This window comes from Pagrus pagrus (assembly GCF_965226575.1).
Source record: "Pagrus pagrus genome assembly, chromosome: 4".
Classification (NCBI taxonomy): Eukaryota; Metazoa; Chordata; class Actinopteri; order Spariformes; family Sparidae; genus Pagrus; species Pagrus pagrus.
Window position 1 is genome coordinate 11466145 of NC_140188.1, and position 18206 is coordinate 11484350.

The 18206-nt window shown below is 37.7% G+C and overlaps 1 protein-coding gene and 1 long non-coding RNA gene across 4 annotated transcripts in view; one reads left to right on the plus strand and one right to left on the minus strand.

The window, feature by feature from the left end:
- The window catches only part of LOC311256581 (CD166 antigen homolog A-like), a 41593-nt gene extending 33998 nt beyond the window's left edge, over positions 1 to 7595 (plus strand). The window contains exons 12-16 of one of the 2 annotated variants that reach the window (XM_084351740.1): positions 2738 to 2870; positions 4448 to 4477; positions 4967 to 5078; positions 5798 to 5933; positions 6027 to 7595. In XM_084351740.1, the coding sequence (XP_084207866.1) occupies positions 2738 to 2870; positions 4448 to 4477; positions 4967 to 5078; positions 5798 to 5900 (378 nt within the window). In that variant the 3' untranslated portion in view covers positions 5901 to 5933; positions 6027 to 7595. The remainder of the gene's footprint in view (positions 1 to 2737; positions 2871 to 4447; positions 4478 to 4966; positions 5079 to 5797; positions 5934 to 6026) is intronic. The other variant, XM_084351741.1, reaches the window with a different exon arrangement.
- On the minus strand, positions 4984 to 18196 carry LOC311256582. Of its 2 annotated transcripts, none has more exons than XR_014622508.1 (5): positions 18062 to 18196; positions 14999 to 15125; positions 9731 to 9764; positions 9512 to 9612; positions 4984 to 5060 (listed from the first exon to the last, which is right to left on the minus strand). It is a non-coding gene; the product is annotated as an uncharacterized lncRNA (long non-coding RNA). The 2 variants fall into 2 exon arrangements; XR_014622509.1 differs by having other exon boundaries at positions 9512 to 9649; positions 18062 to 18183.
- Positions 18197 to 18206: the final 10 nt, after the last annotated feature.

The following is an 18206-nucleotide window of genomic DNA, read 5'->3' on the forward strand; positions in this document are numbered from 1 at the left end:
CTTTAAGTTTGGCTGGATGGTTGGAGGTATCAGGCGTCATTTAGGCTTTACAAGGTGCTGTGAGATTCCAGTTACAGGCGAGAAGATCGATAGACACCGTTAACAAAATTGAATTTGGTGTAAGACTCGCCCTCCGCCCAGTGTATATCCTAGTTTTTTTAATGGATACACCTTTCAATAACTTCCTTGAAATAAAAAAATACTTGGAAACATGTCTCATGAAGCAGTAGGTTGAACAAACACACCATTGAGGAGGATGGTGTGTAGGAGAGCTGTGAATTTAATAGGCTACCCTGTGGTAATTAAATGCGAATGCATGTTAGCTATACACTGCCACTGTGCCCCATTTTTGCAAAGGGGCACTTTCTACAAGCACAGTTTGAAGTTACAAACCTCAAGACTTCAGTTCTGGTGTGGTTTAATTTACAGGCAAACACCTCTTGAGCTGCTACTTTGTCAGAAAAACAACTGCAGAGCAACTGGTGTGTCTGTTCACAGCAGAACCAAGCAAAACTCCAGCTTTATTTCAATCATGCTTATTATTGTTTGTATCACAAAAATCTATACAGCCACTGGTAAAGTAAAGTATTCACAAATAAAAGAGGAAGAGAAAGATAAACGGGAAAGATACTGTAAACAAACTGTGTGTTTACCTCGTGTTGTGTTAATAAAGGAGTATTTGAGTAGTATTTGAGCAGTAAAGCTGGATTACATGCTGCATGATTTCCCTGCAGATTCATTTTGTGTCGGCAGGAAGTTTGAATCCAGCATAGGAATGGCGGACCCTGCCACTAACAATGAAAAATACATTATAGAGTGGTAATTAAAGGTGCAGTATGTAAGAATTGGACACCCGTCGATTTAAACAAGTAGGGGCAGCATATCACTAAAAGTAACGGCTAACTGTAGCAGACGTTAGCTAGTAAGCTCAGCTCACCGGGGGATTGTTGGTGTTTTTACTATTGGATATCACCTCTTTAGCAAACTAGTTTGCATGCTAACTTCCAGAGATACTCATGTAACAAAATACAAAGACATTTTTTCTTCACATTCTGTTGATAATTGTAGTTGATTTTTGAATGTTTTAAACCAAAAATCTTACATATTGCACCTTAAATTACTACAAATACATTGAAGGGCTAAAATGCTGATCGATGTTTTCATGCAAATCTCACAGATTATAACTTTAAAGCTATAATCTGTTTTCACTTGTTGATACTTCCGACAGCAGTAACGACAGCACTGCTGTGGAAGGTTGTCTTGTTCCTCTTGTTCGACTCAGCCTTTGGAAAATGTGCCAGCAGGTGAAGGTTGACAGAACTTAACAAACACAACAGAATCTATCATCAGTGCCATCAGTGACAGTTGCAACCCAACAAGATGGATATCAGCTTTAGCAAATAGCCACACCTCACATCCTGACCACCAACAAACACACCGAAAGACACAAATCACTCTGAATGCTTTAAATGTTTCTGTCATTTCCTCCCTTTAAAGCAGTCATTCTTTAGCTGATTAATCAATACTATTTGTCGTAGACATTCATCTTCTGCCAGAGCTCTTCCTATGTAAGATGGCAGCAGCTAGTTTGCCCTTCAGTAACGACTGCAGTGGCATCCTTAGGCAACAGCGTCTGTATGTTGTCGACAAAGTAGACAAGAGCAGGTGAATGGAAATCTACACTTTACATTCCAGACACTATAATCAGCTCTTTAAACAGTGAAGACAAACCGCTGAGAGGCTCATATTGTTGTTTAAATATAATGCCGCTGTTTTCTTCTGAACAAACCAATGCATAATGGAGATATGCAGGTGTGACTAAACAGAGGCTGTCTGTTTATTAAACCAAACAATCCACGGTCTGCCTGTGTCCTGATCCTGAGACAGTTCATGCCTTGCTTTTGCCACTCACCATGCTCTGCAGAGTGACTGAACACTCCCAGTTATGTGCATAGCAGTTTGCACTGTTGGTATTTTCCCCAGCTGTCACACTTTTGAACTTATCTAGTCCAAACATTTCTAGGTGGCTGAGTAAATTTCTCCAGGCTCAAACACAGTATTTTACACCCGACTGTCACACAGACAATTGTTTTAAATGGACCTTTTTTTTCTCTTTTGTTTCTGTGGCGTACCTGTGTGCACACTGATAGCAGGACCCAGTCAGTGAAGCAGTTTGAATTACGTATAAACCTGAGGGTGTGTGGGATGGTTGCAGTTCTTTTCAGCCTTTTCAGTCAGTGTCTAACCTCCAAAATAACCCAAAAACCTGAACCTGTGTGCAATAATTAATCAGCTACAAAGGTGCACAGAACTCTTTCACCGGAGCACAATGCATTTCTGAGATAACACGCGTTTCTACATTTCAGTCAAAGTTTATTTTTTCTCCTCTCATTCCATCTTTTAAAGCCTATTCAGGGGGAATAATGTGAGGGCTTGAATACGGGCTCGGTAATGGGTATTTACAAAACTGCCACATCCTCTTGTATGTGTAGAGGATGTGAAAAGGGTGTTGGCAGTTAGTCTTTGTGTCTGAGGTTCTCCTCGGAGACTCAAGTGTCTATATCCCACAGGCACACGCAGTGTCTTTGTCATGGAAAGGCTGAGTCACAATTCAATCCAACATCCCCCCCTAGTGGCACAAAATCTGCACTTCTCACAGGCCGTGGCAGATTTATAAATCCAGCAGTGTCACATGTACATACTAACATTTATGGGTGTTTTTTCTCTCATTGTTCAGCTCGATGAGAGTCCCTTCGTCAACGGAAAGATAACACACAAGATCACAGTCGTGCCTACCGCAAATCTGACTGTCTCTTGTATGGTGTCCAATGAGTTTGGCGCGGACACTAAAGCTATAAATGTGTCATCCTGTAAGTACAAAGTGGTAGCACAGACCTCTCGTTCCCCTCCGCTTCCTAAAGTCTAACACAGTAACCTGCCTCTGTGGATGTTTTCTTGCTCTGATTGCTAACACTTTCTGTCTGCATGTTAACTTTGTATCATGTTGAGATGTTTAAGTACAACTACAGTAATTTAGCAGGTAAAATCACCTAATGTAGGATGTTTTTATTCTTTGTGTTGACAAAAACTCTAATTTTTTTGTGTGCACACAAACCTTTCTGACATATGTTTTGTTTTCATTCAATCAGTTTACTTTAAAGGGACAGTTCATTCCAAAAACGAAAGTGCATCTTTTCCTCTTAGCCGTAGTGCTCTCTATCTTTCTTGATTGCTTTTGTGTGATCTGCCAAGTTTTTCCTTCTCCTTCATTTACTGGAACTAGATGCATTGAAAAGACTCAACATCAATGTCTCTTCCCAGAAATCACGACCCGTTTACTGCAACATAATCCACAGACTTTGTTGTGAGCAGTTTCATGTAGCAACTTTTTACCAAACTACAGACACCAAACGTATCACTGCGCAGAAGAAGGAGTTCATCTACTCATCTCCTTACTGCTTATCTCTAAACATCTCTAAAACTAGGGGTTCTGCAAAACAGAAACCATTAATCCGGTAAATGCTGAATATTGGCCACCATATGCAGCCAGGCCAATGATCGGTCTGTCCCTGTCTAAAAGTCACAACTAAATAATCTAAATCAGGGCGCAATTTGGCTCGCAGTAAGACTAGATGTGGCTCGCCAGATGTTTCTCATGTAAAAACTTAAAAACAAAAATTGGTAAAAAAAAACAAAACAAACAGGTAAAAATGTTCTTTAAATATATAGGATTCCTAATTATTAATTGTTTTCACTGATCTGATCACGGCAGGCAGAATAACACAGAATAGCTCATGCAGGAAGTCAATCACTTAAGGAAGCTTGGGATCCTTGTAAGCCACCATTTTTCACCTTAACAATACATTAGGTGTTTGCTTTTAGCTCGTAGCCTACCAGTACGTTTCAGGGGAAAAGTTTGGGCACCCCAGATCTAGATGGATAAATCGCATTACAGATAAGAGGAAAAGTGTTGGGTTTTCTTCCTTTATTTTGGGGAGAACTGTCCCTTTAATCTAAAAAGGAAAAACTGATGAGAACAATGACATTAACAGATACATGTGTATAAATTAGAAGAAAACGAAATTCTGATTTTGAGGTTTTAACAGATTTCTGTTCTGTTGGTGGTGGTTTGCCTTTTGGTGATCGAACTTTTTAAAATGTAATCGACTTGCATGCACTTGACACTTTGTCCACACTGTTGTCTGCAGTGTTAAAATCATTCTTTGCGCTCTGTTGCTTACTCATTCCTGCGTGTTTGAGACGGCATTTCACCTCTTCTTTTCCCTCCTCGCTCAGTGTGTGTATGTTGGGATGCTGGACTTAATCTGTTCCCTCTTTGGACTACTTTGCATGCAGAAGTAGACTAGAAGTAGAGTAGTAATTTTTCAAACTTGTTTTATTTTCTCCTTTTGGTTGGACGTTAATTTTATTTTATATCTGATTTCAGTATTTGAGGATGTGAGAGTGGATAAACAAGGTAAGTCGTAGCAGTCTTCTTGCTTGTAAGAAACTGTGGGAGGGGTGGGGGTGAGTAAAGACTATGGGGGAATCAAATGTTGTTTACTGAAAGACGGCTTCTTGATCAAATATTTACCTTTATATCATCACCTTGTCTTGGACTCTACAACTAGAACTGAAAAATCAATGTTTGGACACTGTGTTCACATTAATAAAATACAGATGTGAAGAAATAAGAGGAATGGAGCTACCAGCATCCTGACAAAATGTCAACATTGTCCATGATCCCATTGGCTGATGAAATGAGTCATAAAATGAGAATATCTGTCATTAACATTTAAGTCAATGAGTCATAACCATGTACAGTGCGGATGTGTCCACTCATCAATGCCTTTATTGCACATAATGGCTTCTCCCCCTCCCTTTATTCGTATGCATTCAGCCTGGACTTTCATATTGCAGTGTGTCTCCTGCGTCTCTCATGTTCCTGTTTGCGTCTTTGTTACAGACACATTAGAGGACGGTGACCAAACCAAGTTGGTGGTCGGAGTTGTAGTCGGTCTCCTCGTCGCCACCGCGGTTATAGGCCTGGCATACTTTGTCTACATGAAGAAATCCAAGTAAGAAATCAACAATGACGAGGTTGCAAATGTTGCTCAGTCTTAATTTTGGCAGCTATTTTAGATCTAGTCTTGCTATGCTTATTAGTTTCAGTCAAATTTTAGTCATTTTATCATACATATCCATCATACTTTTTAGTCAGAGTTGTTGTTTTGCAGGGGTTTACATGTCAGGAAGTAACTGCTCCTGACAAGAAGTCCACCACAACCCCCTCATTAAACCAAAACAAACAACATATAACAGCTTTAGAGGGGCTGATAGGCAGATGCTTTCAGTCTTTATGCTAAGCTAAGCTAATTGGCTGTTGGCTCCAGCTTCACGTTTGACAGTTGGATATGAGAGTGGTATTGATCCTCTCATCTAACTTTTGGCTCCCCTTTAACTGAATTAACAGAAAATCAGAAAATCAATTCTCCTTAGTGAATGTGCGGCTTTTAAGGCCAATTGGGGTCTTTGGCACCGGGGGAGCGGCCTGATTGTGGTTGGTGATCATCCTTACATTTGCCGAATTAAGGGAATTTGCTCTTGATTGATCATGAACACACAGCTGGCTAATAGATGAACAAAGCGGCAGCACAGGGATTAATGCAGCTTCCATTTAAGTGGAAATTGTGTATTACATGTTATCAGATATTAGATATACAGTTTGTTTTTATATAAATAGCAGTAAAAGGAAGGATTGTCAGCATGTCAGGTAACAATGTTTTATTCTAAACAGGCAAGGAAGCTGGAAGACTGGTGAAAAGGAGAGCGGCTCCTCTGAGGAGGAGAAAAAGCTGGAGGAGAAAGTGGAGGAGAACAGCCAAAAAGCTGAGGTGTAAAGAAACAGCAACCATCCTTTGGGAATGTGGAAGGTAGAAACAAAAAACCACCTTATGCCTAAATAAAGATTCAAAAAGTCATTCTCTTTCAAATAACAGTGTTTTCTCACAATCTTCTCTTTCCAGAAAGTGAGAACATGGAACTTTTGCACATTTCTCTTCACCTCTGTCTTTTGGGAAACAAGAAAAAAAACACGAGTGTACATTGGGATGAAGACGATTTGGTTTCAGGGAGAATTTTACTAAAAAAGCATATCCAAACACACCCCCGAGTCCCTCAGACCTTCACCCCTCCATTCCCTTAAAAAAACAAAAAGAATGGATTCTGTATGTGATATACATAACTTGTCTGCACTACTGATACATGTGTAAACTCGTCTACTATTAGGATTCATGTTTGTTAGAATGAAATTTGGGAGAAAATGCAGATCTTTTCTTTTTTTGGGTTTCGTTAAAAAAAAATTACTACTAGACCAGTTGCCTTTGCTGTAAGGATGTGTAGGCCTGCATTAGTCTGTGTTTGACTCCCTCGGAGCAGGAACCGAGGGCCGCGTCATCGTCACCGCCATCGCTTCTTAGTTTCATCACAGTCGAAAACAACCTCTGCCTTCAACATCAGTGTAAAATCTGTTTAAATTTCATCTTTTTTCATTCAGGCAGGATTTGAGATGAACTTCCTGAAAGGGCTAAGGGTATACTGTTATACTCGGCATTAGTTATAGATGGTAATATGATTTTCATGTTGCATTGCAGGAAGTAGGTGATGTGCCACAGAGTTCTTTGGTGTTACATGATTTTTTTTTTGTTTCGTTCTTTGACTGTGTACCTCTTTGCAGGAGAGAAAATGACAGAAACAAAGCTCATTTTTTTTGCCTCTGTTTTCAAATGTACTGTACATTCAACATAACCACTATGTTATAACACACGCAGGTAGATTATTGAGAGAATGTAAAGCATAACTCATTTTACTGGCTGCACAGATTGTTTCACATAAAGCCATCGTTTGGTAGTTGTTTTAGTTAACCCGTCAAGGCTGTAAATTCTCCATTCGTGCTCCATCAGTGTTGAGGTATGATTGTATATCGTGTAGCTACTGTATGGCATCATTTTGAGCCATTCTGATATGTTTGCCTTCTTTTGAAAATCTACCTGTAATTGCTTCAGTTTGTGATGTGCACTAGGGTTCATGTCTTCATGTCAGATCTGTGTAGAATACAATGGAATACGCGCAGCTGTTGGCTTCATGTCACAATTTTGGTCCTTTGAGAGCATTTACGAAATTTGAACATTTGTCAAGACCAGGATGTAATTGTGAAGTATGTGGTTTTAGTTTTCTTTTTTGCTATTTATATTGTTCAAGATTAAAATGACCTGGTAGGTAAATTCAATAATTGTTACGTTATTCATAACATGGATTTAAATAGTTGAAGAATTGCTTGCAGACTTTAAAGAAATGAAATTAAGTTCTGAGTCATCAGTAGCGTCTGGTTGAATATACTGTAGATTCAGCATGTTATAAATTCAGACCTCCGAGCTGCTGTTTGTTGCCTACCTTGTTTAAAACCATCAAATTGGAAGAATGACCAAAGAAAGTGAACATTGCCATGCAAGTATTGTAAATACCTGATGTTTGTTTTTGTACTTTTGTTTAAAATAAAGTGTACATTTGGAAAAGTCATGTCCACTGGATATTAATTATGTTTTTCTCTTTTTTTTTAATCTGATCATCTTTTGAAATAAAGAGCAACACGGTTCAGAAATGTTTTTTGCTTGAATACGTGCAGAGATCTTCTGGGTTGATGATGGCAGAGAACGACTGATGACTGTAGTTGTACAATAATTTAACAAATATATTATAACAGAGCAGGAAAGAGTTGTAAATGGGGGAAAAAATATTATTTCCATGTATGAAATCAATAATGAATTCAATAGGACTAAATGTAAAACTATTGTAAATACTGTATATTGAATTTTGGCCACTTATATTTCATATAAGGCAACGTGAAAATCATAATCTCTGTGCACCAGACTGATCAAGGTATTGGATTGATCATAAATCCATATCAAACCTGATCAGGGATTTTTGATTATCACTGCAATAAAACATTTTGGTCTACAATCTCAGGATTTCCTTTACAAGAAACCTGCAATCGTCAGTTAAGAATCAATCCCCATTTAAAGTGAGGTGAAGCAGTCTTCATCCTGTTGCCAGTAGTGCGACCAAAAAACATCTGTGAAGCAAATAGATTGATGTATGTGTATGAGATGTGTATAAGCTGCTTGTGATGACATCAGATTCAAAGCCATTTAAACTTCTTTATTATTAGTGGAAATTACTTCTACTAATCTACTCAAGTACTGTGTTTAAGTCCAATTTATAGATAGATATTTTTACTCCACTTGCTTGGTTAATATTTTGTATTCAAAATATGTGATCAAGATATTAAATATATGTATTTGTATACCCTAAACTAGCCAACTAGGTAAAAAGTAGTTCAAATTAGTCCCAACTCAAACAGGTGCAACGTTATAATGCTTCTGACATATTATTGCACCAGTAATAGTAATCTAACAATAAAATATATTCAAATATAGCACAGTAAGGGGCTATTATGTGTAATGAAGGCTTTTACATGTGATTCTTAGTGAATGTTTTGTTGATAATGTTTCTGTACTTTTACTTAAAGGGTAACTCCACCAATTTAACACACTAAAGTGTGTTTACAGGTCTTGGGGAGTTACTACTGCATATGCAAAAAAACAAAAAACAAAACCCTTTTGTGGCTCCAGAGGAAGCTGCATGTAATATGATATATATTTTTTTCCCAGTGATGTTACTCAGTGGCTAAGTTGCATTGTGGGTAATGTTTTGAAAAACAGTCCACTGGTCTAGCATTGCACTCCTATAAGACTGTTGGACTCATTATGGACAGTTTAAAAACAAATGATCGATAGAGAGGAACCAGAGATATCGCCTGTTTGATTTCACGCATTCTTCTTCCTTTTCACAACCCGGGGCCTACATTACCCACAATGCAACTGAGCCCCTGAGTGACATCATTGGGAAAAATGTATAACATTACATGCAGCTTCCTCTGGAGCCACAAAAGGCTTCATACTTCTTTTTACACAGATGCAGTCGTACTCCCTTAGACCTGCAAACACACTTAAATGTGTATAACTGGTGGAGCTACCCTTTAATATTTCTGAACACAGTGTTTTTACGCTGTGGTGTTGTTATTTTTACTCAAGTAAATGATCTGATTAGTTCTTCCACCTTTTATCATTAACCTAGAATATAGAATACGATGGCAAAACATTATGTTTTCAATCTATTTTCAATCTACTCTGTCTCTGCGGGGCCATTATGTCAGAGTGGACAACATCATGGAAACACCATTAAATTCAGTGAGTATCCACTGGCTGATGTGGAAAAGGCCTGAGAGCACATCACGAAGAGAAAAGGCAGTAATGTTTGATCTGATTGATTCTGCATGGTCCATTTCATTTAGGCCTGAACATCTGAATGAAAAATAAATAAATTCACCTTTGCTAGGTTCACTCCCTCAACCCCGTGGGAGTGATAGCCACTGTTTATAATTAGCTATTACCTTTAACCAGCTTCTACTCAGGCAGTCAGTTGCTGTGTCACTACAGCCAGTCTCCAAATAAAGTGTATGCTCAGAAGTCATGGACGTCATCACCAGCTGGTCTGCATGATAGCAACAAAATGAGCTTCTGCTGCCATCCTGTGGTCAAACAATACATTCAACTAGCAGTGTTGGAATCGAGGAAAAATCTGTTGGATGTGGTACAGAGACCGTACTCACATGGCTGATCAGCTGCACAGTGGACTTTTAGGATCTGTTTTAGGACGAGAGCTTCATTTAGATCGAAAACATTACACTTTCAGAAAAATAGTTACATTTGTGGTATTTGTTTAACAGCATTATCAGTCACTGGTGTACACAATGACAGAAATACGGTTATAATAATAAACTTTATTCATATAGTACCTTTAAAAACAGAGTTTACAAAGTGCCTGACAATGAAGCAAAAGCAGGAAACTCAGGAAGACAATATTACAGAATAAAACACTCAATAATCAAGCCGAGTCTAAGGTGAGTTGAAACAAGAAGGCAGAGCAGAAAATAGAAAACACAAAAACATTTTAAGAACACAAAAAGTCAGTATGGTTAATGACAAGTAAAAGGAATAAAAGCGATAAAACAGGCAAAAGAGAGACGGGAAAAAAAGTCATGCAAAAATAGAAATAAATAATAATCAATCAATCAATCAATACAAGATGATAAGAAGACGACATCAAATCAAAGGAATTAAGAGCAGTTAAAAAGATTATGGGCAGCAAATAGAAGAAAGGACGATAAATAGATTAAAGATAACAAATAAAAGTAGTAAAGGACGGTAAGAAAGTTGATTCACAGGTAAATTAAAACAGGTCAAGTAGAAAGGAAAGCTAAAAGGATTTCAGACATTTGGAGCATTTGTTCAAGCTTTTAAATCCCTATTATAGTTGAATGTCAATTATAGAATATAACTACACAAGAATCTAATATTTAAATGGTCACAATACATGTTTTTTTAAAATATTTTTAGATAATTTCTTTAGAATTACAACAGTATGTCGTGATCTTAAAACACAGTAATCACTAAATAAGTGTTTCATCACCATGTCTCAACAAAACATAACAACATTACACCCATGACCTCTGTGGCCTTCAGTAAGTACTGACAGTCAAAGAAAACAGAAAAAACATTTAATGGCTGGGACACTAGTGATTTCATAATCAAGAAGTTCTAGACTAAGATATCCTTCAAAACCAAAAAAAACCAACATTTTTCTTGGACAAGTTTAAGAGTAGTCTAAGATTTAACAGGCTTGAGTTACCAAAACCAATCTCCTTAAGGAATAAGGACTTAAATGGAGGCTTAGAATCAACTTCTGAGGTGGTCAAGCTGGTTTAACTTCAGAGTAATGTCATCTGTCAGAGGAGACACAATGAAGCCCAGCAGGCACCACCAGCCAGACAAGAACAGCACTTTCTGACATACTGCAAACAACTGACTCCAAACTTTTAATGAAGTTGGTTTCCCGTGTTGCAGTGATAATTTCACTGAAACCACACATACTGTACAGTTCTTTCACAATGGGGAAACCCTATATCCCCTTCACTCCACGCACAGATCAGATTTGGGGTTTGCAGACTTGTTTTCTTTGAACATGATCTTCTGTGTGCTTTTGTTGTTTTTAACCTTCAGTTTCACCAAAGTATGAGCTTTCTGTGGTCTCTTCACCTTTTATAAGCACATTCAAGGAATAGCTGTGTTCACATACAGTCATAAATAAGAGCGAACATAGGTTGCTGAAATTATTTAACGTCATGATCAAGAAGTACATGATGCAAATTATTATTATATTATTGTTATTTTTAAACTAAGGCCTGTGCTATGCTTATTGTCACTGACAGACTGAAATAATCAACAGGAAGTCACTTTTTATATAGCACCTTTCAACAGCAGAGATGTCACAAAGTGTTTCACAGAGGCAATAATCTATGTTATACAGGTAAAAAACACAATAAAAGCACAAATAACCGAAGAGAAAAATGACACAATGGCAAGTCTGAACAAATGGGTCTTAAGCTTCTTTTTAAAGGTGCCCACAGTGGAAACCAGCAGTAAATCCTGCTTGGAGGACCAATCATAAATTATTTATCCTTATTTTAATTGCAAAATAACTTTCTTTTGTAAAACTCTTTTATTGGTTCTTGGAAAACAAAAAGACAACAACAAATACTGACATTAATGACATGACATTGAACAAGGTTTACAAAAGATAAAAGAGACGTATATGGAAAAGAAAAAAAGCCCGCAAATAAATAAAAGAGACCATCTTGTGATGGGGTCACACCAGCTGTGATGCCTGTCAACATGCTGAAGTTCCAACCCATGAGCACACTGTGGTCATTACTATATTGTACCATTACGAATTCTGCCTTTATTTCCATCTCAACTACAAGTACCATTGAAATGAATGTGGGCCAGGGGCATAAAACATGAGCCGGCCACCCGTCTAATTTTGTCCCCCTTCTCGGACCACAGGCATTCTGAACTCGGCCTTCTTTTGGATTTCAACAGCGGACATATAAACACTTGGCAAAACACTCAAAACTGCTTCTGTGGTAGTTCCTGCTACAATCGGTGTCTCCAAAACCACATCTTGCCATGATTACACAACACAGACTCACACAATGAAAACATTACTAGTTGACTCTGTCACAGCTGGTGTTAACTTTGTATACATGAACTTAACTAAATGGATACATTATGAAATGGTGGTTGAAGTCGTAGGCAATAGGCCGTATACACACAGCGGCCATTTTCCTGTAATGCCAAGGTCAGGGTGGGACGCTTTAAGTCGTATAAATATGGGGAATCTCACAAATGATCATTTCACCGCTTCTGTATTGATCAGCTACTGAAAAGACTACTGACAAATTGTTTGATAGTGTTACACAATAAAACAGGAAAGCTGTACAGATATCCTGCCACATCGTGGATTCATTTAGCCTGGAAGTGAGATGCACTGGATGAACGATAATGTGGAATGCTATTGTTAGCTAATGTGCAAATATGTTTGCTTGAAGTATGGCTGGAGCACAGCAGCAGTACCACATTTGAGCTTCCCACCCTGAGCGTGATGTCAGAGGAAAATGGCTACCTTGTGAATAAGGTCTGTGACGACTCATGATAACAAGGGCATAGGTAGGATTTTTAAATCACACAATAGGTGGAATGATATAAAGAAAGGTGAGACAGGTGAGGGTAGGCGGGCAGCTGGATGTTCTCTGTAATGTGAACCAGGAAGAGGTTTCATATTTGTAAAATGTTGTCATCCAACCCTTCAACAACAAGATCACTTTCATCATTTGCTGATTCTCTGACAACCTTCTGTTTTACACAGATGTATGGAAACATCTCAACCCACTTTGTGTGTTTGTGATGCTTTCAGGAACATTAGTTAATTCTATATTTAATCTGTATTTTTTTCTGTGGGCTTTGAACATTAGGTGTGGTTTCACTGAAGTCATGTATTCATCTTGCAAAAATCGTTTCAATTTCTCCACATGCATTAGCGTCTCTGTGGTGCCTGCATTGTGTGTCGTGGTTGCACGCTGCATGCGATGCCAACCTTTGCTGTGGGTTAGAAGTAACAATTTGTGGTCAGCCATTCAGTCATAGCGCTCACTCAAAGACACTCTGCATCCGATAGGAAGAGCACAGACAGCTTGTGCTTCACTTGTAATTTGATGAGCTTTCGGTATCGTTGTGCTGTTCTGTCAAATGTCAGGCACTTTTGGAAGTTTTTTTCTGAGGAATCAGAATACAAACTTTTCTGTATATAACAATCCTTGCTTTAAACAAGGTTGAGGAATTAATGAAGTATTCTTTTCAATTAATTTATTGGCTCAGAAGCAGGTGTGATTACCTTGACTGGTATTCAGAAGTTACTTCAGTGCACCTCACTTGTAATCCTGTTCGACAACACTGTGAGGGATTTAAATGTTAAGTTCAACTGTTTGCCAAACTTTTTTTTAACTTTGCCGTGAAATCTTTTCGAAGAGTCTGATCATAGAAAATTGAAACAATGGAAGAAGATAGACATAAAAAAAATCTAACTTTTCAAGCAAGGTTTTGGTTAGATAGTAATCGTTTCTCCTGCAAATCATCATAACCAGGCTGGTCCAACAGTGCTGTGGAACAGAAGGATAAAATAAAGGAAACAAACAACAATACATAATAATGATATGTAATAATAAGAAGTGAGGGAAGGGTGGCGGAAAAGATGGCAAGATGCTATATTTTTTCACCCGTTTGACTGCATTTTACCATGCGCACAGGGATATTTTTCCAGTCATGATTCTCTGGCTTTAACCCAGATATGTTTTCTAAAATACTCAGGCATAAGTTTTTACAGGCGCTAATGGGCCATGGGTTTCTTAATTAAAAATACCATAAATTTAGGATTTCATCAACATATTCTTACAAAAACATGTCACAAACAATGAATATGCTAAATGTCCCTTGCGATTGTGATTAGGCTGCCCAATCCTGTTCTGCCCAAGGACATACGCCTTGATGTGAGTTCTGTCCAGGATTGGAAAGCTACTGAACTTAATTGCAACTTCGCTAGTACTTTACTTGAGTATTTCCATTCTCTTCCACAGATTCAGATTAATACAAAACACAACCAACAAAAATGTATTATGTACCAGGGGAAGATTTACAATCTAGCCAGCAGTACATAAAGTAATTAAAGTTAGCTACACCTTTAGCTGCATTAAACATTAAAGCTAGAAACACATTAGGGCTTTAGTAATTATAGTAATATGATAAATATTATTCTAAAACGGGCCATTCTGCATAATGAGTATTTTTACTTTTGGTATTTTTAAGCAGGCTATGTTTTAATGCTAATACTCATGTGACTTTCTTAACATTTTGAATGCTGGACTTTTATTTGTAAAAGCATATTTCTACAGTAGTTATTGCTACTTTTATTCAGTTAACTTTTAAGCGGTTATGAAACAGTTTCTCAGTTTAATATTAATCCCTCTATATGACCGACAAACAAACAAGATATGCAGCTAAATGATTGGTCATATCTGCATAGTTATTACAGTTCAGACTTATTCTGGGTTGGATAAGTCATAAAATTAAAACTTTTTTATGACAGAGTGCTAGGGAAATGAAAGGACCTTGTCATAGCTTTAAATAAAAGATCTGAGTACTTGTGCCACATGGTCAGTGACATCCACATCCGTGTCTTGCTCAATCTGGGAACTCCAGGACTGGACAGTCTTTATTTAGGGATGTTGGTGGTTAGCAAGAGTTTCCTTGCTCTGTCAAAGGACACAGGTTAAGTGAATTGCCCATTGCCTTGTGATAGACTGCCAACAATGTGTACCCAACCTCTTGACCAAAGAGCTCATGGATAGGCACACCAAGACACCAACAGAATAAATTACTTGCTTAAAGAGTAAATAGATGAATCTGTGGACGGGCGCATCATTAACCTGAATTTCCCACAACTGTTGAAGGCTACCGTTTTCTTCTGGCAGGAGAGGAACTGGTGCAGCAAGGTGGTGGTTCTCAGTCATCCAGGTCATGGTAATCCTACGTGCTATATCGTAGGCAACTGGACTTGTTGTTGTGAATATAAAAGAAAGAGAAACTGGTTACAAAATCACATTCTCTGGGACTTAATGTAAGCTGAGAGCTAAGAAACTTTGGTGTCGTCTTCGGCCTCTGTGTCACCAAATCTGCTTCTTATCATCTCAAAAATATAGCTATGGTGTGGCCATTCCTCTGTGAAGCTAATGCACACTTTCATATCCAGCAGGCCAGACTGTTGCACCGCTCTCGTATCTGGTCTACCCAAAAAAAAAGTCATAAATCAGTTACAATGGATTCAGAACTTCTGCTGCCTGAGTGCTGACGAGGACCAGAAGGAGAGAACACATTACGCCCGTTTTAAAGTCCTTACATTGGTTGCTTGTCAGTTTTTGTATTGATTTTTAAATTCTTTCACCTGTCATTAAAGCACTTCATGGTCTTGCACCAGCCTACTTGTCTGGCATGTCTGTAAGGTATGAACCAGGGTGGCCCCGCTGGTCATCTGAGTCTTTTAGTTGTTTTAAAGTGAAGAACAAAAACTTATGGTACGGCAGCTTTTAGATTTTATGCTTGCAGCCGTTGGAACAGACAACTAAAGATCTGAGAGCAGCTGAGCGTGTTGATATCTTTCAACGTTCACTTAAAACCTCTTAAGCTTGACTATTGATTAGGATGTTTTATGGACGCTAATTATTTGATGGAATAATTTAAAGACAGAAGTGAAGACAATCACTAAGACAAAAGAACACATAATTTAAAACCTGTCTGGTGCAATAGATATATTTAAATACTTCTCACCTCTTAGAGACCTAAAGTAATCAATAATACATCCTCTGATTACAAATCAATCAGGATGGATAGCTCTCTCAAGGAATATCACATCTTTAGGGGTAACTAGGACTATATTTTGCAGCGCCAGTCCTTGTATAAGTTAATACTGTCTTAACATTTTGTTAAAGCATGTAAAGCAGCTTTGTCCATTTCATTTAAAAAAATAAAATCTCCCTGTGGGGTTGGCACACAACCATTAAATATCATAGGTTGACAATATTACAGATAGGCTATCATGTCCATTAATGTATGCACTGGTTTACTATCAAAGCAGTTAGAGATGGAATAAACAGTGTTTTGAATGCTTGTGATAAATGGCTATAAATGTGTCTTTATCATTCAATCAATTTATTTTTTACTCTCTAAATATTTGCTACACTGCACTGACTTATTGTGTTTGGTGATTGTGGGTATGGATACTTGGTTTATTTTTTAACCTTTGGCCTTAAATAACAGTGCCAACAGCTATTGTTGTTGTAGCATTGATGAAACCCTAAATCTAACGGACGAAAGCCTGAAAGGCAGAAAACTGAATTTTCTTTGAAACTTAGAAAAACAAAAATACAATAAGTTTATAGGTGACAAAATAAACAGCACATCTTTCAATCTGAGAAGTGTCTAAGCAATCATAAACAATATTTAAACAGGTTTGTGAACCAATTTCTGGAATTTCGGAGTACAAACTCTTCCATTATTATTATTATTACTATTAATATTATTATTAAAAATAGAAACCTTGTTTTTGCTTTCTGGCCCAAATAATTTGAGGGTGGAAAAGGGGTTATTTGGAGAGCCTTATAGGACCTCAGTATTTCTAAAATCCTGGCTATGGCCTAGCTGTCAGTGATAGCTTATTGTTATGCTATGCTATGTTATGTTATGTTATGCTATGCTATTTTATGCTATGATATGCTATGTTATGTTATGCTATGCTATGTTATGTTATGTTATGATATGCTATGTTATGTTATATTATGCTATGCTATGTCATGTTATGCTATGTTATGTTATGCTATGCTATGTTATGTTATGCTATGCTATGTTATGTACGGAAGCCCTAAAGGGCCATGCATTCATACATTTTATTTCCTCCATTTTCCTGTGATAACAAGTTCATTTCATTTGTTTTCTCGAGATCTCGAGTTATTATCTCAAAATAACAACTGCCGTTTTCCCGAGATAACGGGATAATTTTCTCGAGATAACGAAACTTTGTTTTCCTGAGATAACGATATAATTAATTCAAGATCTTGAGATAATGACTGTGATATGATAGGCCTGAGATTATGGAGACGCCGGGGACCTCGTAGCTTGTCAACTATGTAGTTAACGACGACATCAGGCTCACTTAGACTGCGCCGCTGATATAGCTGAAGCCTTGCAAACCGTCTTTTTAGATTACGCACAATAATGTGTATATTATCTGTAATAGCAAGGCATAATACTATTTCAGCCTGTGTCAGGCCTTGATTGAAAAGATATGTGACACGGTGATCGATATGCTCCTGCTCCTCTGACATTGCTACACTGAATGATGTTTCCTGCAATGATTTAATATACTACACTATCGTTTTGTCTTCTCAAGATCTCAAATTAATTATATCGTTATCTCGGGAAAACAAAGTTTCGTTATCTTGAGATCTCGAGCAAATTATCCCGTTATCTCGGGAAACGGCAGTTGTTATTTTGAGATAATAACTCAATATCTCGAGAAAACAAATGAAATTAACTCGTTATCACAGGAAAACGGAGGAAATAAAATGTATCAATGCATGGCCCTTTAGGGCTTCTGTAGTTATGCTATGTTATGTTATGCTATGTTGTGTTATGTTATGCTATGCTATGTTATGCTATGCTATGTTGTGTTGCGTTATGTTATGCTATGTTATGTCATGTTATGCTATGTTGGTTATGTTGTGTTATATTATGCTATATTATGTTATGTTGTGTTATGTTATGCTATGCTAGTTATGTAATGTTATGTTATTTTTCAAGTCACCAACAGTGAGGAAGAAAATAAGAAAAGACACAGACCAACTAACTGTGTGAGGAGCAAGGCATCACAAAGCTACAATCACAAAAGGCAATGGTGGTTACAAATTGTAAAAAAATGACCACAGTCTGATACATACATGTCTGCCGGATGGTAGCAACAGGCCAAACACGGTTAAAAAGGCAGACAGGGACACCACTGGAGTTATATGTGTCCTGTAACTCTGGCCAGTTAGATTTTATTCGTCATTGGTACATCCGGGTACTTTATTTTTTGATTGACAG